Source organism: Ziziphus jujuba, chromosome 1, assembly GCF_031755915.1.
Source record: "Ziziphus jujuba cultivar Dongzao chromosome 1, ASM3175591v1".
NCBI classification, from domain to species: domain Eukaryota; kingdom Viridiplantae; phylum Streptophyta; class Magnoliopsida; order Rosales; family Rhamnaceae; genus Ziziphus; species Ziziphus jujuba.
The window spans coordinates 44592388-44615795 of NC_083379.1; the positions used below are offsets into that span (position 1 = coordinate 44592388).

Below are 23408 nucleotides of genomic sequence, written 5' to 3' on the forward strand. Positions count from 1 at the left end.
CCAAAGCAATGTGATCGTGAACAACTCAAAGCAATCCTAATTTTGCTTATAATCAAGTTTAATGTATAATATATGCAAATAAGTTACAGCTAAAATGTATGTAAATTGTACTCATAAGCTTGATTTGGTGATAAATCTAATAGGAGTACATCTCGAATTTCAAGTTCAAACTTTGGTTTTGGGTAAATATGCTCTCTTTCTCATTTATAATATTAAAAAAAAAAATTGTATACAAATTAATCATTTAATTGTTCGTTAAAATAAAAATCTTACAAATACAAATTTTTTTGTTTGATTCTACATTTATACAAAAAGGAAGAAAGTATATAGTAACAAAAATCAGTCTTGATACATTATTGATTTTCCTTTTTCTTTTTTTAAATTTCATCATAGAATTATTTTTAGTAATAATACGAAAATAATTTATTGCTCTTGTGACAGGTTGTAGCAATTATTTTACTTGTGATCGTTGGATATGGTTCATATGTTTTAGTTTAACGTTTCTGGTGTAACAATTGCTTTTGTGTTTGTCAATATATATAATTTACAAATTCAGCTTATGGTACATAAACTATATTAATCATTAAATCATATTGCTGGTTATTTTTTTGTACGGAGATTATTCTACCCCCTTTTTTCTTTTCTTTTTTTTTTTTTTTTTTTGAAACGGGGCGGTGGACAAAATATAACTAATGCAATATAAGCTATGCTATTTTTTAAACAATAAATTAACACACAGAAGTATATAATTCATAAAAAGAAATCTTTTATTTTATTGGCAATTAAATAAAACAGTACTACTGATGAGTCTCATTAACTAAATGGGAAAATAAATTTTTATAATAATGTTGACGTGTTGGCAGACCACAAGAGTTGTTCGAAGCAAGGCAGCACTGGAGCAGCCCTTATAGCAAGTATTCACGAAAGAACTCACTTGAACAACATCTGCAATAAAAGAAAAAAAAAAAAAAGTAAATAAACAAATAAATGAAACCCATAATTAAGTAACTAATTAAAAAAATCTGTATGTAAATATAAAAAAGAAGAATATTAAGAAAAATACATACCAGTAATATTCTATATGAGTACAGTAATGGGTACGGTTGTGAACTGCAGGAGGAGGAGAGAGCTTGCAACCAACCATGCAAATAACAATGCAAGCTGCAAATGCACGAGGCTCAATAATATTTTCAGCGCATTTATACATGCATTTTCCCACACTCTTCTTTAAACTGTCAACCACTGAATCAGAATTAGAAGTTGATGAGACTTCTTTAGCTACATCTGCTGCACCGGCAACCAATATCATCAACATTATCATTGCCACTCTCATACTGTTTCCACTTTCCATATTTCCCTAAATTTTCTACTTTTTTTGCTTTTTTTTTTTTTTTTTTTTCTCTCTAATAGAATTTCTGTGATTTTCCAGTAGCTAAACCTGTAATTTATAGGTAAAAGACTTTCACTCCATGTATATGGAAGCCAACGATTTTTAAAATGAAAAAATATTATCTATTACCATAAATGATAATCGGTAATAACTTTCCCTCCATTATGGAAATTTTTTAAAATTCCAGCCAATGATTTTTTAAAATTCAAAAATATTAAAAAAATATATTTAATATAAATATGAGTGAAACGTATATATGGAGTGAAAGGATCTTAAAATTATGGGGGAAACATATATATGGAATGAAAGGATTTTAAAATTATGATTGAAAAATATATATTATTTGATAGTTTAAATAAATTTATAAAAGTATTCACTTTCAAATTAGGATTTTAAAATAAAAATTATAAGTAAAAGCTGTAAATCAGTAATAATCATGTCAAAAAGCTGTAAATGAGTTATAATCATGTCAACAATGTTTGATTATAATAAATACAAAGATTCTATAAAATTAATAAGTTTTGGATAGATTGGTTAAAACCAAAATTTTAGCACCTTTTTTGAATCCGAAATTGTTGCATAATTGTGAATTTTTTTTTTTCCATATTTTATAACTTCTATAGCACGTATTATTCAAATTAAAAGCACCTTAAAAGGGAAATTTTTTGAATCCGAAATTGTTGCATACTCCGAAATTTTTGCTTTGATTGTGTATTTTACACTAAAACTTAAAATGAAGGGTCACAGTTTGTACTAATCATATTGTATCAGCATCGTTAAATGGGATCCAATGGCTATAAATGTCCGAATTTTGAAACTATTCTACTATCAATTTGATAGTGTCTAACTTTTTTTTAATGGTTAACAGTAATAAATAAAAAAATAAATTTGAATCCTCATTTAGTTTAGGTTTTCAACATAAAATAGTAATATATTGATGTGTTGAATATTAAAAGTAACATCTCAACTAATATTAACATGTACCTAACATAAGGTGAGAACTACATCTCTAATAGATCGTTAGTTGGTAGTCGGGCCTAGAAGAATATAGGATCTTGAGGTGTATTCGAATAGTTCTACTATAAAATACCTAGCCAAACTTGGTTGAACAATAATATAATTGATTTATTTATGTATTGTTTTAACAATATTATTGTTTCATACAAATGTTTATTAAGACAAATAAATTATTTAAATTAAATTATCTTCTATTATTTAATAACTTTTACATATGATTTTCTTCTTCTTTTATATATAAAATTATTTAAATAAAAATATAATATATTTATTTATTCTAATTATAATTTACATGCATTTTGATGACATTGTGTGAGGCCGGTTGTTTTTTTTTTTTTTTTTTAAATGTATATAGTAATTCGTTATTGAACAAATTTGGATTTAAACTATTAATTGTAGATAACTTTTTATATTTTATTATAATTTTATTTTACATTTTCGTTTTTATAATATATAAAAAGAAGTTACTATCAGTTAAAAAAAAAAAAGGTTAATAAACATCCAATCGATGAAGTAATAAATGTCTTTTAAATTTATTTCTATTAAAAAATATTGATTTAAAAAATACTATTTGTCACCATCGATAAATGATCACCGGTAGAATTTATATCTCAAATAGTAATTTAAATAGTTAACATTATAAAATTCATTTTTAAACTTTTAGAATAAAAAATAATATAATTAAATATCTAAATTAAAATTTATTATATAAAATAATAATTATCATAACGATGACAAATAATAATATTCAATTGATTTTGCTTAGTTCCAACCATTCAATCTTTTTAATATGATATGTCATTATATTGCTTAAATAAAATTGATCCTCTCCATTCTAAATACTAGCCCTGCTTTTTGTATTCAAAACAGAGAATAGTACTTGCAAATCTTAATTTATAGAATTAATTTTATTAAAAAAAATGAAAAAAAAAATGCAACTATTCTCAAATATTTTTCTCAATATTTCAACAAAGTTTTTCGAAAGAAAAAAATTGCACTATTTTTTGTTTTGTCCTAAGTTTATTTGGAAAAAAAAAAAAAAGCAAATTAAACCCCATTGAATATCTTTGGTTATTCAACTATTCAATTAAATTTGCATAATAAAAGAAATTCAACTATCCTCAAATATTTTTATCAATATTTTAACAAAGTCTTTCAAACGAAAAAAAAAAAATTGCAATATTTTTTGTTTTCCTTAGTTTATTTTTTTTTTTTAAAAAAAAAAAGGCAAATTAAATCCGATTGAATATCTTTGGTTATGCAAATTTTCTAGTAGCTTAACCTTAAATTGCTATGAGATATTTCAACTTCTTCAATAAAAGGCAAATAAAAAATCAGATCCACAAAAAAAAAAAAAAATTTAAAAATTTTTGGCGCTTAACATTTTTCTGAACTTAATTCGATGTAATGTTAATTTGTCTGGGAAAAGCAACTTTTAAGGATGAGTGAATGAGTTTTTTTTTTTTTTTTTTTGCCCTTCTCTACATTACAAATGAGAAAAGGAAACATTAAATTTTTAATAATAATAGGACAGATGGCGATGTGTGATTGGATGATCACACAACCTGAGACCTCCCATACGAAGTTTTTCTCCCACTAGACACCACACAAAAAAATGTATCAACACAATGGAATTGGGCTGTGGTAAACAACTTACTGTGAATTTCAAATATGGATTTTGGGCATATTATTAAAAGAAACCTTTAAAACAAATTGTTTAATAGGTTAGTCATAGATTTGTCAGAGACAAGCGTCCAAATACTTTAAGCATGAATTAAATAAGAGTTCCACCTATCATAAAACATAATGCAATACAATAATTATAAAAAGGTGAATTAGTGTGTAAAATTGAGGTAAGTCCACCTTTTATTTCAGACACTGAAATCATATCTATATATATATATATATTTTCTTTTTTATGAAGATTATTTAACAATTTTTTTTTTATTGAAAAAGAACGACAACTAAACAAGTGTTTTTATTTGGTTGATTACTCAAGATTTATATGTTGCTACCGCCGTATAAGTAGGTCTACCTAACCAAGCAAAAGTGCAAAGTTGAATCGTCAAATAAGATTGAATATGTATGATCTATCTTCTGATGATGCGTAACAAATTTTTCTAGTTTAGAAGAAAGTTTGACTGCGTTGATCGTAAAGGACGGTGGACGAAAATGAAATTAATGCAAAATAAGATATGCTATTTTCGCAACTAAAAAAAAAAAAAAACAGAAACATAAAAGAATATACTTCATAAAAATGAATATTTTATTTCATTAACAGTTATATGAGACAGTACTGATGAGTCTCACTTAAACTTTAACATTGAAGCAGCCCTTATTACTAAAATAATACTTGCTTTTCTTTTTCTTTTTTTTTTAAAAAGAAAAAAAAAACAAAAACATAGGAGAAAATAATTCATAAATACGAATATTTTATTTCATTAGCTCTAATTTATTATACGAAACACTACTGATGAGCCTTAAACATTAGCATTAGAGCACCGCTTGTAGCAAGCATCCACCAAAGATCTCACTTTAACCGCATCTGCAATGGAAAACAAAAATAAATTAAAACCCATTAATTAAAATTTTTGTAAAAAAATAATTCAGTGTATATTTGAATATATAAAAAGAACAATATAAAAATATATATATATATATATATATATATATAGATATGTATACCAGCAGTGTTGAACTTGATGATATTGGATTGAGCACATAGACCAGTACAGTTATAGACTGCAGGAGTACTAGAATCCTTGTAGCCAATCCCGCAAACGGCCATACAAACTGCGTATCCAATTGGAACAAAAATAGTTGCAGAGCATTTATGATTGCATTTTGTATAACATTCTGCGTCCGAATTGTCGTGTTCATGCCCTGAACCAGAATCAGGTGTGATTGAATCCACTGCACCAGCAACCAATATCATGCTCAACATTACTATAGCCATCACCACTCTCATAAATCAGTTTCCACCTTCCATATTTCCTTTTTTTTTTTTTTCTTAAAAGAAAAATAGCTCTCTTTTTAATTTATTTTCGAATAAACTTTCTGGTGGATTTACAAATAGCCAAACCCTGTAATTTATAGGCGAAAACCTTATGCCTCACTTACATTCCATATAAATGTAAATTTTTCTTTTTTCCAATTTTATTGTTTTGCCCCAACACTTAAAATGGTTTATTAAAGTATTTATTGAAGGTCAAAAAGGTAAACAACGTTGGACCCTTAAATCTCTTTAATTTCATCCCTAAATTCTCTCTTATTGACAATTATACTCCCTCATCAAAGTATTTTTCACGTTAATTAAAGAAAAAATAAATAAAACTCTCATCCATTCTACAACATAATCACGGATAAGCATAGAAAACGAAATTTTTTTTTTCCATTTATTTTAAAGTTTTCTATCTTTGAAGTTTTTCTCATGTTTGGTTTGGAAAATATTATTATTATCTACATAATTTTAAAAATATCTTGTTTATTCCATAAAAAAAAAAAGATATATATATTGTTGCAAGGACATATTGTTTATGTTTCAAAAATATATATTGTTAAAATTAAAGTTGTTTTTTTTTTTTTGGGGGGGGGGGGGTCTTGAAAATATAATTTCTATTGTTATATGTTAAAAGTACTTCTTTTATCTTTGCAAAAAATCAGAACTCTTTTTATATGTTCAAAAAATTTGTTGATTGAATATGTTCATAAAATTAAATGCCAGATATTGATCGTACAATTTTTCTAATAAAAATTATTAAATTTTTTATTTCATTTTAATACAGGTTCTTATTTGCATTAGAATTAATAGTTTTTTTGTCATATTGTTATTACTCATTTTTTTATTCAAATTAAATTACATTTTTCATAAACACTTTTTTGTGCGTAATGCAATACGATTACATGAAAGTATTTTATTTTTTGATAGATAACATTAATGTTTCTTAATATAATGTTGTTAGTATTTATGAATATTAAATAATTCATAAAGAAAGTTATTTATACCTTATAAGGAGCAATATAAGTAGCTAAAGTCATTCAAAAAAAAAAAAAAAGAAGAGATAAGAAAGGTAACTAAAACTCATTTTAAATACAATTTAGATGACATTAAATTAATGATAGTTACATTTTTTTAATTTTTCGGTCAAATGATAGTGTAACACCCCGTCCCAAATCGCATCGGAATTCGTGCACGTTGATCGAGGTTGACCGTTGACTGAGTGGGTCAAAAGTAGACTTTTTGTTCCAGTTGAAATTTCTAGTTGACCATGATACCGTGGCGAAGTGCATGATGCCTCGAGTTCGTAGACTAGTAGCACGTCGAAAACGGAGCTACGGTTTGAAAGTTATGGGCAAAATAAGTCAAGGTGCAAACTGTCCAAAAGGTACCAGGAGTTGACTTTTTATTGTTGTGTAACTTTGTTTTGACATTTGTATGGTTGTAAAGTACTCTTCGATACGAGTTCATAGACTAGCGGCATGCTTAAATTGGACATCTGGTTAAAAAGTTATGGATGTTTGAAGTTCGCCGGATACCGTAATATTTTATTATATCTGGCTTAAGTGTACAGTAATGCCATGTGTCGTCACCTGATTGGTCCACGTGGGTGAACACCCACGGTGGCTTTTATTTGGCAAAAACGCCGGGGAAGAGAGAGAAAGAGAGAGAGAGAAGAGAGTGGGAGAGAGAGAAACGACCGGTCGCCGGAAATTGTCCAATTTTCTAGCCGATCCTTGTTACACGCGCCGGCCAGACGGGAGCGCATTCCCATTTCCGGCCGAACCCTGAAATTTCATGACCGCCGGTCGCTGGCGAAGCTTGGCGGCGATTTTCCCCTCCACCACTGGGCCACTGCCGTTGACCCGTTTCCGGCCACTTTTAAGCCACACGCGCCTGACCGGTCTCTCACCCGTGGCAATTCCGGCCTACCCACCAAATTTCACGGCCACCGGACCTCTGACGTGAGGGGATCGGAGCATTTTCCGGCGAGGCGCCTAAAACCTTCAAACCCCGATCTCTTCGCCGTCCGACCTCCGTTTGTCTCACCGCCCGTCCCGTTGGAATCCTCTCCCTCGATCTAGAAAACCCCTAAAAATCTCAGCCAACGGCCACTGCACGCGCCGCCGCCGGCGACGGTTGCAGTTGACCGCGGCGGCTCGCCAGAAGTCACTGTTCCGACGAGTACCCAGTTGCACCGCCGGTCCCTATCCATTGATTCCGACCTCCTGAATCCAAATCCGCCGTCCTTTTCCTCCAATTCGCGACGGTTTGGGAGAATTGGGGAGTCGAATCCCGAAAGCTTTCCAACGAGATTTCGGCCACCTCGGGTCCGATCTCCGGGAAGTAAAACAGAATCCGTGATCCTCATCACTCAAGCTTCGATTCGGTATATTACTAGTAATTTTTAGTTGTCGTTTGTGTTCGCTCCCCGGGTACCCATTTGGTTGGTGTACTGTGGATGTTTTAGGTGCGCGTGGGAGTAGTGGAGTTGATCCTGCGGAGGATCTTAGCTGATATACGCGCTTAAGGTGAGTGACCTACCTTTAAAAATATTTTGGGGCAATTAATTATATTTAATTGGTGTTTAAATTGATATTTGAATTATGCTCATGTGGTGCAATTTAATTATGATTTTATTGTGATTTAATTTATTTATTATGCATGAGCAAAGTATTTTTAGTAATAATTGTATGTGGTTTTAATATTATTTTTCGGGTACAATTGGTTTAAATATTTTAAGAAAAATATTTGTTTAAAGTGGAAATTTAAATTTTTATAATTATTCCCGTGGTATATTGTTTGTTGAACCTCGTATTATGAGAAAAATTATTGTTTTACTGTTATCGATGTTTTCGTACCGGATTGTTAAATGAAAATATGTGGGATGGTAAATGTGAAAATTGGTATATTTTCCACGGTAATTTTGGAAAGAACGGTACGATTATAATTAATTTAATAATTATTTTAGACGTATTCATACAGTATTGGTGTTCTGGTGTATGTATATGGTTAGCGCGCAAGTATTATGTCTCCCATGAGTTGCCATTGGACCGTGGGCAGGCAAGTTTGATATTGGCCACAGCCGCCCTCCTCCTTGGCCGGGATGACGGTTTCAGCAGCGGTACTGTCAGGACGCCGAAGTGCAGTTTGCAAGTTTCTCTCTTTAATCCCCCCGCCAGTCGGTGCTCGGGACGCTGGGTATCGGAGGGCATCACCGGTATATGGTGTGGTGCGTCAAGTGCAAATTTTTTTCAAATAAAATTTCAAACCCCAAAGTGTTCAGAAATTATTTATTATATGTATTTACATTTTAATTACATTTGGGGTATTTATTTATTTATTTATTGTTATTAAATGGTTTGATCCCTTTGTTTTTAGGAAATACGATTATCGGGTTTTGTGAAAATGTTTTAAAAAGGGAACATTTCCAACGGAGTGATTAGTGAGAGTTTTGAGAGAAATTATTATTTTCAACTGCTATTATTTATTTAATTATTTAATTGCCGGTATTAATTAAATTCCCTTATTTGTCATTATTATTATTAAAAGTGTTCAGTAGCCAGGGTCGCTCACTAAGATGATTAGCATCTCACGTTTTTAAATTCCATTCCCTTAGGTGCAAGGGGTGGTAAACGTTCTTCCTGAGCGAACCAATTCTCCGCCGTTATCGTAGTTCGAGAAGTACCTTTGTACTCGTTCAATTCAGTTGTAATATTTCTTTCATCTTTGCTGTATTTTCTATTGAATAGCACTTCATGAAGCTCTGTATACTATTTTGGACACCTATGTTTTATTTATACACTGGATTACTGTTATTCTTGTGAAGTGCTGTAAAATTGTGGAATCAATTTGTAGTATTGTGGGAGGAATAAGGGGATGAATATAGAAGTGTGTTTTCAGTGCTGGTAATTATTGGTAAGTCCTACCCTTAGGGGAGGTGCTGCCGGATTTTCCGTTGGAAGGTTCGGTGGTATTTTCCTGGGATCAGGGCTTGTCTAGGGTTCCGAGGAGGAATTCTGGACGAGTCCTGACAGATAGTCAAACATAGTTATTTTCCCTCGCAAAAAAAGGTTATTTTATTTTATGTTTTCCAAATACACATATAGCTAAGATTTAAAAAAGAAAAAAAAAATTTTAAAAACGATTATAAATATGTTATAAATTATTTTATGTCACTATATTTATTTAAACCATTTAAAAAATATTTATTTATAAAAAACAAATTTTATTTATATCACTGCATATTACTGCAAATATATATAATATTAGTGCATAAAAAATTGTTTTATTTTGCTTTATCTTATATTAATATTTGGCCCCACTGTATGGAAATCCTGGCTTCCCCCTAATTTGTACTGTATATTTGTAAAATTAATCGTTTTTGGAAAGATTTGACTGATTTCCTTGAAGAAATTACACCAAAACTGAAACAACTTTTTTATAATCTGAAATTTTCCAGATGATTTAGCTTCCCATCAAACTCCACCTTTGTAAATGTAGCATCACATCATTGACGAGTGTTTCCATATTTGCATACATATAGATAGCGGTATATAGTTCATTTAATTTGAATAAAAAATAATAATACACTTTGCAAGGAAATTAAAACGATGATGACAATAATGAGAGGGTGAGGAGTAGGCACATTATAAAAGCATCTCAAATGATAAAATGATTGATATGGATTATTCTATATATATATGGCATAAAAATTAATATTGTAAAAATCTAAATAAAATAAATATGTATCTAATTTAAAAATTATTCTTTAATGTAGATAAGCGCTATTATTGGTATTAATAATTATTTATAGATGTTATTAACCCTTTTTTTTTTTTTTTGAAAATTTAATTTTTTAAGAAAAATTTTGTTGTTTAAAAAAATTTTGCAATATTTTACAAAGCAACTAAATTAAGTATTCATCTTGGCAATATCTAAACCACATCATCAAAGGCGCTGCGCCATTCAATATCAACCTCATGATTCAGATACTGTAATTCAACATTCAATCTGTCGGAGAGTATTTGTTAAAAAATTATCCGTATCTGTGTTATATATTTATTTTCATTTTCTATTATCTCCATTAAAAATGTTGTAAGAACAAAGTGAATATTGTTATGGGTTAGACAGCATCAAATGGTATTGTTGTCTTTTTGCTACGATACTTGCTTATTATTAACCATCATGCACGTTTCAATCAAGCAAATAGCAACTTTTATTACACCAATATGTTGATACGTTTTGGTTTACTATTCCCAGGTACAGCAATTGGGTTTATGCTTAAATATATAATTTAGATATTGAACCTTTATATGTTAAATTTTTTCTGATCATGACCAAAAATTTCCAGTTAAGAAGAAAGTCTCACTGCACTGATATTGACCGGATACATATAGGGTGATGGACACATCAGTATATGTATGTTAAATTTTCAACATAGTTATTCAAAAGAAAATGAATCGCATCCATTATTTAATTGAACAAGGTACATTACTTTTATGAGTTATTAACAATAATAATAACAACAACAATAACTGTTATTACTAAAAATAATAATAATAATAATAATAATGGTAATCATGTGGAGGACCAACTCCTAGACATTAGTGTTGTTGGAGCAGTTGTCATAGCAAGAATATATCCACGGTTTATTTCCATCATTCGATAAACATATGCAATTGACAACAAAACCTACACAAAAATTAAGTACCACTACCCAAAAAAAAAAAAAAAAGAAGAAGAAAAAAAAAGAAGCAAACTTACATAAATAAAAATTATAGAAGAGCCAGAGGATTATATATATGAATATGAATGTTAATAATTACCACTACCATGGGAATCGGCCGAGCGAATGGAGTTTGCACAACCACATATATGAAGACCGAAAATGATTATTGAGACATAAGTTGTATATGACCATAAGATTTTTTTTTCCAATCGAGTCTTTATATATATATATATATATATAAATCTGACACTTAAACTCATATGTCTATTAATTCCCAAAAAAAAAAAAAAACATTTCTTTATGATTGTGGTCCAAAACTCAGCAGACACCAACTAAATCATACACTAAAATTTGTGACGATTATATATGATCATAAGAGGTTCATTTATTCTGCTAATTGCCTTTCAGAAAATAGAACTCTCAAAATGCTTCCACCAAATTTATAGAAATTATTTATATAAAGAAATTCTCATTTTAAGTTTCAGAAAATCCTTTAAACACCATATCGGATTAAATTTATTAGTAATCTTTTTTATTTGGTTGTGGAAACCAATCCTTTTTTTTTTGTTTCTGTTTCTATCACTATTTTGTGTGTGAATCCATAAACATTGGTCGAAACTTACTAGTAAATGCTTTTCCTTGGGCGGGCAAAGCTTGGTAAACCATGCTGCGTTTAATCCACTTAATAGAGTAAGTGAGTCGCATGAGTCTCACATGCATAGCATTAAACAGTCCATAGTTCAAGTGTGATTAATTTGCAATAATTTGGAAACTTAAGAGTTCAAATCGTACAATTTTTTAAATTGAAGATCCAAATAGCACAATCTTAGAAGTTCAAGATGAAAAAATGCAATTAACCCGAGAAAACAACAATAATTCACACAGAGAGAAACAGCTTGTAGTCTATACTCATTTTTGAAGACCGAATAAGTTCCATTCGATATGACTTTTTACTTGTGATCGTTGGATATGGTTCATATGTTTTAGTTTAATGTTTCAAGTGTAACAATTGCTTTTGTGTTTGTCAATATATATAATTTACAAATTCAGCTTATGGTACATAAAATATATTAATCATTAAATCATATTGCTGGTTATTTTTTTTGTACGAAGATTATTCTGCCCCCCCCCCCCCCCCTTTTTTTTTTTGTTTTGTTTTTGAAACCGGGTGGTGGACAAAATATAATTAATGCAACATAAGCTATGCTATTTTTTAAACAATAAATTAACACACAGAAGTATATAATTCATAAAAAGGAATCTTTTATTTTGTTGGCAATTAAATAAAATAGTACAACTGATGAGTCTCATTTATTATTATTAATTAAATGGAATTAACAAGTTACCTATTATACCTAAATATTGGGAAGATAAATGTTAGGACCCGTCTAAAATTCCTCACCAGAATCCTAGACAAGTTCTGATCCCAGAAAAATCCTACCGGACCCTCTAATGGAAAATCCGGCAGGACCTCCCCTAAGGGTTGGACTTACCAAAATTTTTCTGTACTGAAAATACACTTCTATATACACCACCTTATTCCTCCCACATTACTACAATTTAAGTTCCACAACTGGCAGCACTTCGATAACAAATTATATAAAAAGGCATATAATGGAATTAATTAAGTAAATAACCAATTAAAATATATCATCACAGATTCTCGTGCACCCACACCACCCACTTAGTGCTGCACATGTCAAATACACTTTAAATATCGTTTTACAAATATGCCAATGCGTAACATAGAAACAAAGGTAAAGCAACATCACATTAGCAATCAAGAAAAAAGACTATAACAAACATTCTAATGATGATGGTATTGATGTAACTTGCCTGAGGGCTATTATATTCCCACACATATATTAATGTAACTTGCCTGAGGGCTGTCATATTCCCATACATATATTAATGTAACTTGCCTGAGGGCTATCTCACCTACCCAAAAGCTACCACTTATCCGAGGACTATTATACTTGCCCAATGGCTATTTTTCTTGCCCGTCGGCTGTGATACTTATCCGAAGTTACCATATGGTAGTAATAATAATAAAAATAATAACAAAATTAAAATTAAAGATCTCATAATAATGTTAATAAAAATAATAATCAATAATAACAACTATAACTATAATAATGATAATAATAGAGATTGGAATTACAATAAAAATAATTTTTATAATAATAATAACAATCCCGATAACAGCGATAATAATGATTAATTAAATAGTTAAATACAATTAATAGTAATAAGAATGTAATAACATCGATTAAGAATATTAGTAAGAAATTAAATCACAAATAGATAACATAATATAAATACATAAAATCATAACTTAAAATCCATAGCATAAAATGAAATATGCACGCTCGCAATGGAGATACGTACGATACCTTCTAACGTGCTACGTGATCCATGATTCCAGCTGTCGTCGGCACTTTGCTACCAATACAAACCAGGGTGGTTGCTTATGTGGGCCGTCCGATCCCCTGAACTTGTACGTAACATGGTTATAAGGCTAGCTCTACATGGACCACATTTGTTTCCCGGCTCCGTATGGTGCGGTATATACAGTATAATATCAAATAATATAACATACAAATATATGTACGAACACACACACACACACATATATATATATATATATATAAAATATACTTGATGCACTATACTATATACCAGTGGTGCTCGAAAGTACCCAGCGTCCCGACCACTGACTGATAGGAGGTTAAAGAGAGAAACTTGCATACGGTCGCTTCGGTGGCCCGACAGCGCCGCTACTTAAACCGTCATCCCGACCATAGAGGGGGCCGGCTTATGGCCAATATCAAACTTGCCTGCCCTCGGTCCGATGGCAACTCACAGGAGACATTACAACTTGCGCGCTTAGCATAATCACATATACAATACAGAACACCGGTACGTGTGTGGGTGCATCTTAAAAAAAACTATAAACTTCATAACATTATAATATTAAATTTAGATAAAATATAATCCAATTCATATGCTTTTATCAAATACATAAACAAAAATAATAAATAATAAATAATCAAATATATGGATATTCTTGATCACAATAATTTAATAAAATCATCTTTTTCTTCTCAATTCTTCAATTCAATTTATACCAAAATTTATCATCAAAGCCACATACAATTTCACATAAAAGTAAAGATACAGAAATACATTAAAGATATCGCAATACAGTTTATTATAAGTCATCCATAGATATCTACGTATATATTCGCATATATATATATATATATATATATATATTTACATTTTCACACATTTAAATATATATATACACGGTAAAACCTTTAACAACCAATTTAACAAGCGCAATGTCCAGATACATATGTATAAATACATTTTGATATGCATAATCAAAGGCTTCAACAATACATATTTATACATATATATATATACACCCACTCACACATCTCAATATATATTCACATATCACCATGTATTTATATACATCACCACACATGTATATATATATATATATATATATTTATATATATAATGCATGTATTTATCAATACTCCCATACACATGTGTACAGAAAACACACACACACACAAATATATATATATATATATATATGTAATATACAATTTAATTTAATAATTTAATCAAAAATACCAACCTCTCAAATGCACATCCATAATTTACAAACAAGATATCAATGCAAAGCTAAGGATATGGAGAATGAAATTCTGACCTTCGATTGGCTTGAAACCGCCGGCGGTGGCCGAAATTTTCATCGGAAGCCGCTGCCGACTTGTCCCCCCCCCCCCGGTACACCATGAACGAGCTTGAATTGGAGAAATTGAAGGTCACCATGAGCTTCAGAGGGTCCAAATTAAGGGGAAAGGACCGAGAACAAGGTCGAAAACGGCGGGAATCCGATGATCGGACGGGCTACTACCGCCGGCTTCCATGGTAGTTTCTCGGCGCGTCAATAGCTTCCCCGGTGACCAGAGCACACTTCGACGAAACTCACATGATGGGCTGCCGGTTGGTGTGGTCGATGTAGCTTGGGTGAGCTGGAACACGGCGGATTCGGTTGGAGAGAGAGGAACGGTTGCCGTCGCTTCCACCGCCCGATCTGGGTGCGTCGCCACCTGACCCACCACCAAATTTGGCAGCCAAGCTCGCCGGCTGCTGGGCTATGTCTATGGCCGGCGCGTCTGAGCAATGGGTGGCCGAAAATGGTGAAGGTCGATGGACCCGAGGGAGAAAAGAAAGAAAAGAGAAGAAAGAAGAAGAATGAAGAAGAAGAAGGATCGGGGGGCTGGGTCCCTTTTTTCCCATGTGGGGAAAGGAAAAAAAAGAAAAAAGAAAAAAGGAAAAAAAGAAAAAGAAAAAGAAATAAAAAGGAAATAAAATAAAATAATATTATTGTATTAAATAATAATAAAATAATATGGTATTTAACCATAGTTGACATGTGCCATTTCACCATTGTGACACATGGCACACTGATCACATATTTAAAAATATTATTAAAATAATACTGTATTTGAAAAACTCTATAGGTCCATAACTTTCAAACCACATGTCTAAATCGGAGGTGCTGCTAGTCTACGGACTCGTATCGACGAGTACTTCTCAACCATGCATAAGTCAAAGCTCAACTTTACATGAACAAAAAGTCAATTCCGGCACCCCTTAGACAGTTTGGATCTCAACTTGTTTTGCTCACAACTTTCAAACCGTAGCTCCGTTTTCAACATGCTACTAGTCTATGAACTTGTGACAATGTGTACTTTTTAATGGTACCTCGGTCAATGTGAAATTTCATCAGGAGCAAAAAGTCAACAATTGATCCCTTTTCGGTCAACAATGGCCAAACCCGGTCAACCTTGGTCAAATTTGAGAAATTTCCGGTGTATTTCGGGACGCGGTGTTACATAAATTTTTATAATAATGTTGATGTGATGGCAGACCACAAGAGTTGTTCGAAACAAGGCCTTAAACTTTAGCGCTGGAGCAACCCTTATGGCAAGTATTCACGAAAGAACTCACTTGAACCACATCTGCAATAAAAGAAAAAAAAATTAATAAAGAAATAAATGAAACCCACAATTAAGTAACCAATTAAAAAAATCTGTATGTAAATATAAAAAAGAAGAATATTAAGAAAAATACATACTAGTAATATCCTATTTGAGTACAGTAATGGGCACAGTTGTAAACTGCAGGAGGAGGAGACTGTCAGGACCCGTCCAAAATTCCTTAGTCAACCTAGAATTCCATCCGAGTCAAAAAGTCAAGTTTTGTTCCTTTCCCTGAACGGTCAACGGTCAAAGTCAACGGTCAACCTCGGTCAAAGTTGGAAAATTTCCATTGTACTTTGGGACGGGATGTTAGAATCTTCTCCCCCTACAAAAATTTCATCCTCGAAATTTCATACGTTACTAAAACGCATAAGAATATTGGTTGCGGATTTATGCCTCGAGCTTTCGCGTCGCTTTCTCAGCTAGGTTAATTCACCACGAGACCTTGACTTGAGAAAATAGTCTTATTGACCCATACACATTCTTCATGACTTAAAAATCTGCACTGGTTGCTCCTTACATGACAGGTCTTCGATATCCTTTCGTAGCAACAATACGTGAATTACGCTGCATACCCATGTTTGCTTTCCCGAAAATACTAACTTGCATGCCACAAAACCAATTCTTCCAATAACCTCGTAGAAACTAAGACAACGAGAACGTAGCTCTCTCTATCAACCAAAGCGTACGACTCTCTTCTACGGAGATAATTTCAAAAAAAACTCAATCTCGGACTTCGAATTCAAGATCTTTTCCATGCACATCAGCTTAACTCATTGTTGATCTTGAGTAGCTTTCAAACTCTCTTGGATGACTTTCACCTTACTCATAGTCATCCGTAGGTGTTCGCATCCAATTCATGTTGGTCGTCATGTGGTGCTTCTCCTCACCCACTTCATTTCAACATAGTGGGGTTAGACACTGCTTTCCCAAAAATTCTGCACTTCGCTTGTCCAATGACCTGTGGTGGAAGGCGATGCAGTCGTTAAGTCTCGCTCCAAGTGTATCTGTTAACCTTCATCATAGTCTTGAAGTAAAGCTGTAATCTCAATTAGACGTAATGGCGATTGATGCTCTGTGTAGACTCATAATACGCTTTACGAACAGCTTGGCCGACTTGTCTCAGAGAGAACCACTCTCGTACCAGTAAAAAGTGCGTTAACATTTCTACTTCCCGCTTCCACTTGTCGGCAGCTTACGTACCTTGATTCTAATTCAGTAACTTCCTTTATCATGCCGATCCACCAATAATACTTAGTGAGCATTCGATATATCCTTATACCTTTGGGGTGTATCACATACATTGAATCACGTGCTTCCTTTAGGATCTCCTTTTTGAACTCAAGGATATCCTACTTTGGACTCTCAATTGGCGATACTTAAACCTTAAATTGCTTTTGGAAAGCCCATAACATAAAACAAATAATAAATATATTTTTCAAATATACCACCAACATAAAATATATACAATTTATCAACCCAACTTAAATTTCCAAACTTCTTCAAAAATCAAAATATAATTTATGAAATTTACTAATTAAATCAATGAAATAATAAATAATACAAAAATTATTCTCATTAGTTTAAAATACCTTAACTTGCATAGGCAATTGTTAAAATTCCACATTGGAACAATAATTAAAACATGGATAAATGCATTTTAATAATTATTTTAAAGTAAGTAAAATGAATCGATTAAATAATAAAAGAAATATTTAAAACATGCATTTAAAATAAGAGTAACAATATAATAAAATTCATTTTAAATCATCCAAACAATTTAAATAATAATATCGTAGTAAAATGCACATTTAAAACATTAGTTGAATAAATGATGAAAACACATTTTATGTAAACTCTCATAATCAAGGTAAATTATCAAAACATGTCAAAATACATTTTAAATCACACTTTTAAATAAATAATAAAATCAATGTAAATGAAATTTATGCTAAAACATCGATTTAATTAAATAATAAAAACATGAATAAAATACCTTTAATTTCAAATATCGCTTTGAAAAGCATTTAGTTTTTTTTTTTTTTTTTTTTATAATCGATCGGAAAACATATCTTGACACCTTAAGGTTGATCAACACACATCCATACTCAACAATTAGTATCGATTATGGGTGGTGACCTTGTTAAGTCGTTGGTAGCTGATACACACCCTTAGGCAATCATCCTTCTTCTCCATGAATGAAACAGATGCCATTCACGATGATAAGCTTGATCTAGTGAAACCTTTATTCACCAAATCTTGCAGCTAAGCCTTTCAGTCCTTTAACTTTGATGGAGTCGCACGGTATGGCGGCACTGAAATAGATCGATGTCCAAAGCCAAATTAATGACGATTTGATATCCTTTTTACAGTCATAATCCAGGTAACTTGTTGGGGAAACGCCTTCGAATTGCTTCCCATTATGAGCAGTTCCAACGCTCACCATCTACTCGGACATCAACCACATGGGTCAAATACCTTTGACAACCATTCTCCGATAGCTCCTTGGAGACGAGGACAGAAATTAACCACAGTAAAGGCCTCCTAACTCCTCCACGAAGCACCACTTCAAGTAAACTGAATCACTTAAACTTTACTCCTTCATGCTAGCGGTCCATAAACATAAGATGCATAACTACTCAATCCATATCTAAGGTCGCTTTAGATCTCAAAAAGATTCAAAGATTGGATCTGCCCCCATTACTTGACCTTCAAAAAAGAAAAGGCAATCCTCGACCATCGACTAGGCCATAGGAGTACATCTCGAATTTCAAGTTCAAACTTTGGTTTTGGGTAAATATGCTCTCTTTCTCATTTATAATATTAAAAAAAAAATTATACAAATTAATCATTTAATTGTTCGTTAAAATAAAAATCTTACAAATACAAATTTTTTTGTTTGATTCTACATTTATACAAAAAGGAAGAAAGTAAAATTGGAAGAAAAATATGGTTATGTAGAAATGAATATAACTTATTTGGATTTATAAATTTATAATTGCATGAGATGAAATTTAATGATTAATACAAAATAAGTCACAATTTATTCATTCTCGGATCCTTTCATCTATCCTATTCAATTATTCATATATACTTCTTCTATTATGGACTCTTAATATTATTCTAAAATAGAATTAAAAGGTTTTAAGAATTGTACAATCACCTGAAAAAACAGAAAACAAATTGAAAAAAAAAATTAACTTTTTTCTTCTGCAAGTATATTTGTAGATTTATTTTTTCTAAAAGAAATTTTTTGAGAACCAAAAAAAAAGGGGGGGGGGGTGAAGGAAGAAAAAAAAGGTCTTTTGCCAAAATAATAGAAATTACGTTAAAAAGTAATTATGAGGAAATAGTTGGGGAAAAAAAAAACAAAAAAAAAGGGGGGGGGGGGGGGGGGGGGGGGGGGTCTGAGAATATAAATAAGTAGTATACTACGGAGACAGACACACACCCCTGACCCTGCCCGAGTCCCAAAACCGTTACAACACACGCACAGCAGATTCTCTCTCTCTCTCTCTCTCTCTCTCTCTCTCTCTCTCTCAGACTCTCCGTTCGAACTTGCTTTCTACATTTTCTCTGTGAAACCTCTCTGAGTGATTTTGAAAGAAGAAAGATGGCAGGTTAGTTCATGTTCGGCGTTCCGGTTCCAATGACAACACCAAATCCAAAGCCAGCACCGGAGGCGGATAATGGGATATGGTCGCTGTACGTGGGAGACCTGGACCCAAAAGTCACGGAAGCAGACCTCATTGATAAGTTTCGTTTAATAGGTCCCATTGCCTCTGCGCGTCTCTGCTGTGATTCTTTCACCGGCGACTCCCTTCACTACGCCTACGTCAACTTCTTCACGTTATTAGACGGTAATCGCTTTCCCTCCCCTTTTCTTACATTTCTCTTTCTCTTTCTTTTCCAGAATGCCTTTTTACTCTCTCTTCCTTTCTACAACTTTGAATGATTGAATATTGAATCTGTTCTTGTTTCCTTTTGGTCTGCTTGTGTTTTAGTATAGCTCGGAATTTGGCTCTATTTTTGTTTTCTGCCATTGGGGTTATTGCATTTATCTGGCTCTTGTTATTATTATTTTTTGCTTTTTGTTCTTTATGAAATGCCATGTCTTTCTTTCCTTTCTCTTTCTTTTTCAGAATGCCTTTTTACTCTCTCTTCGTTTCTACAACTTTCAATGATTGAATCTGTTCTTGGGTTTTTGGTGATTGGGGTTTTTGGGTTCTCCCTTTCTATGAGCATCCGGTTCTTATTATTACTATTTTTTTTGTTCTTTATGAAATGCCATGTCTTTCTTCTTGTTCATACACCTTCTTTGCTTTCTATATGCGACGATTGTGCTGTGTATAATATTGGTTAGTTTATGCGATGATTGAATGTGCTCACTGTGTTTGTAAAATCAAATGGGTCTTGTTGAATCTTTCTTAAAATTTGAATAAACTTTCATTCCATTTCTTATTTTGGGTTGTCATTTAGAGTTTTGCATAGCTATCGGTGATTTACCTAGATTTCTCATCTGCTTTGTTCAGCGTCCACGGCTTTATGTTTTCTCAACCACAAGGAGCTCAAGGGAAAACCCATAAGAATCATGTGGTCGCAGAGATACCCTTTGACAAGAAAAACGGGTATTGCAAATCTTTTTGTTAAAAACCTTCACCTGTCCTTCACCAGTGCTCAATTGCAGACTATGTTCTCCATGTTTGGGAAGATATTATCTTGCAAGGTCGCTGCAGAGAACGGGAAGACGAAGGGTTTTGGTTTCGTGCAATATGATTCTGAACAATCTGCTATGGCTGCTCGTAATGCTCTACATGGTACACTGGTTAAGGGGAAGAAAATGTAAGCCCTTATTTGTATTTGTCTGTTCCTCTGTTTCTTCCTTATCTATACCTCTCTTTTATGCTGAAAACACCTCAAGGATATCACTTTTTTAACCTGTCATTATGGCTTTATATTTTTAACTCACAAGATATGTATATATATATATATATAAGGCAAAGAATTTCGTCGTTATGTATTGTGGAAAGGGTCAAAGGTGGGGAATGAAACACCATAGTCTCAATTTTCATGTTGTCACTTTGAATGCAACTTACTGGTAGAAAAGATCAAAAAATTGTACTTTAGTTTCCTATCGGATAGTGTATGAGATGCAAAACCTTTATTAAAGTATGCAATCTCAGAAAGAAATAAAACAATAAGTCTTGGCCATCTAGATGACTAATCTCTCATCAATCTGTTTTTTAAAATTTACTTTGAGATATATAGATATATATTGTTTTGAGTACTTTCCTTTTATCTCCACAATCTTGACTATTTGTTACCTTGTCTTAGTAATTACTAATTTCTACATATAGATCTTTGATAGTTCAAAGAGATTCCCTACATTCATATTGTTTCTAGCTGTCTAGTGTAAGATAACTCATAGTCTTTATCTTATTTGAAATTCTAAATTCTCTGATTATTTACCAGTTTATATAGTAGGTTCAATTTTAATGTTTAAGATTATTGATTTGTCTATTTTCTGACTTTATGCTGTTTCAATTGATTTTCCGTTCTCTTGGTGCCCCTTAGATATGTATCAAAATTCGTAAAAAAGAGCGCAAGAACAGTAACCCGTGGAGAAGCTATGAAGGCTTCACTGCAAGGTAAACATACACTTATTCTTCTCATAGTTATAAGCCATGTCAGCATATTCTCTAATAAAACAAATCAAAATTTGGATCAGGGCAAAACAAAAATTTATTTATAGCAAGGGCTGAGCAGAAGGAGATTGCCAATTGCCACATGGAAAAGCTGAAGGCTGAAAGTCTACCACTAAAGAACTCAACCCATCCCGTCCACTACTCTTCTTTCCAATCATTGGGAAAGGTATCCCATCCTATCCACTACTCTTCTTTCCAATCTTTTGCAAACTGTTTTGGTACAGATGTTGGCATGTAGAGTCCTGTCCCCTTCCCCACAAGTGTAAAGAAACGGCTTTCTTTTCTACCATTTTTTTCATTCTGCAAGCTATTCTTACATGATTATGAAAATCACAGGATCTAATCAAACAGAGACAGCATGGTAATATTGGTAATCAGAGTTTTGTAGGGAATGTTTGTCCAATTTTCCTCTTTGGGTCTTTTTGACAGTTATAATACGTTTTATTTTATTTTCAATAGCATATTATATGCTGCTAAATGATCTCTCTCATTTTCTCTTCCTGTCTAGCCTCTGCGTGCTGCAAAGATGAAAACAACTCTGTCAAAGTCACATAATTCCTCGACTGTAAGCAAATGCTAGGACCAGTGTAGATATGCCTCTCTATTGCCTTCTGCTTGAACCTTGTATTTCTGTGATACCCACCCCCCCCCCCCCCCCCCCCCCCCCCCCCTTTCCTTCTTTTTAATACTGCACTGTGTATAAATCTCTGATAAGACCACTACTAGATGTGTTAAGATTTTGTTTTCATCTTCTTTTGGTTTTACTGGAGGTTGCTAGATCCTCTGTTTCTGCTTGCTCTTTGCACTACAGTTTGCCTTGATTGGTTGAGATGTCAGAGCTCTTTGCTCTTTGCACTACAGCTTGCCTTGATTGGTTGAGATGTCAGAGTTCTTTACTGGCAGACTTAAAGCCTCAAACTTTTCATGGCTTTTCTCTTCAGTTCTGTATGATTTAACCTTTGGTTCCATATGGTTTAGAAGCTAGAGCATAATATGCTCATACCATGCAGAGAAAGAAATAAAAAATAGGTGGAACAAAATACAAGTAGAAAACAAAACAAAACAAAAAATGTTATAACTTGATTTGGTTTATGACAAGCTATCAAATGCAAGAAAACATTGAAAATCTAGAAACTGTGGGAAAAATGTAAAAGTTTATGAGAGGATGTATACAAGTAATTTAATAAAGAAGAAACAGAGAGGGGAAAAAAACCGTATCCTATAGCTTTTAGAATTTGTAGAGCACAAACTTTTAGAACGTGTGGATCAATAATCTATCAAACAAAGATTTTTAGAACAACAATATTAAAACAACTATTTAGATCAACAACAACAAAAAAATTATTTAGAACTTATATTTCTTTTACAATAAGCTATCATGGGAAAAAAAAAATCGCAAAGAACCAGCCAAATTCTCTAGCAAAGCAAACTAGAAAAATGGTCTAGGAACCAATAGAATAGTGAATCAACTTCAAGAAAACATAAAATACATAAACCTAAC

The 23408-nt window shown here is 32.3% G+C and overlaps 1 protein-coding gene across 2 annotated transcripts; it reads left to right on the forward strand.

Annotated features, from left to right (window-relative positions):
- The first annotated feature begins 19642 nt into the window (after positions 1-19642).
- On the forward strand, positions 19643-22565 carry LOC107428552 (polyadenylate-binding protein 6). Of its 2 annotated transcripts, XM_060815644.1 has the most exons (6): positions 19643-20062; positions 20735-21044; positions 21777-21850; positions 21931-22073; positions 22244-22300; positions 22416-22565. In XM_060815644.1, exons 1-6 carry the CDS (start codon positions 19831-19833, stop codon positions 22485-22487), a joined length of 888 nt encoding a protein of 295 aa, XP_060671627.1. In that variant the 5' UTR covers positions 19643-19830; the 3' UTR covers positions 22488-22565. The 2 variants fall into 2 exon arrangements, with proteins under 2 accessions (XP_060671627.1, XP_060671629.1); XM_060815646.1 differs by lacking the exon at positions 22244-22300.
- Positions 22566-23408: the final 843 nt, after the last annotated feature.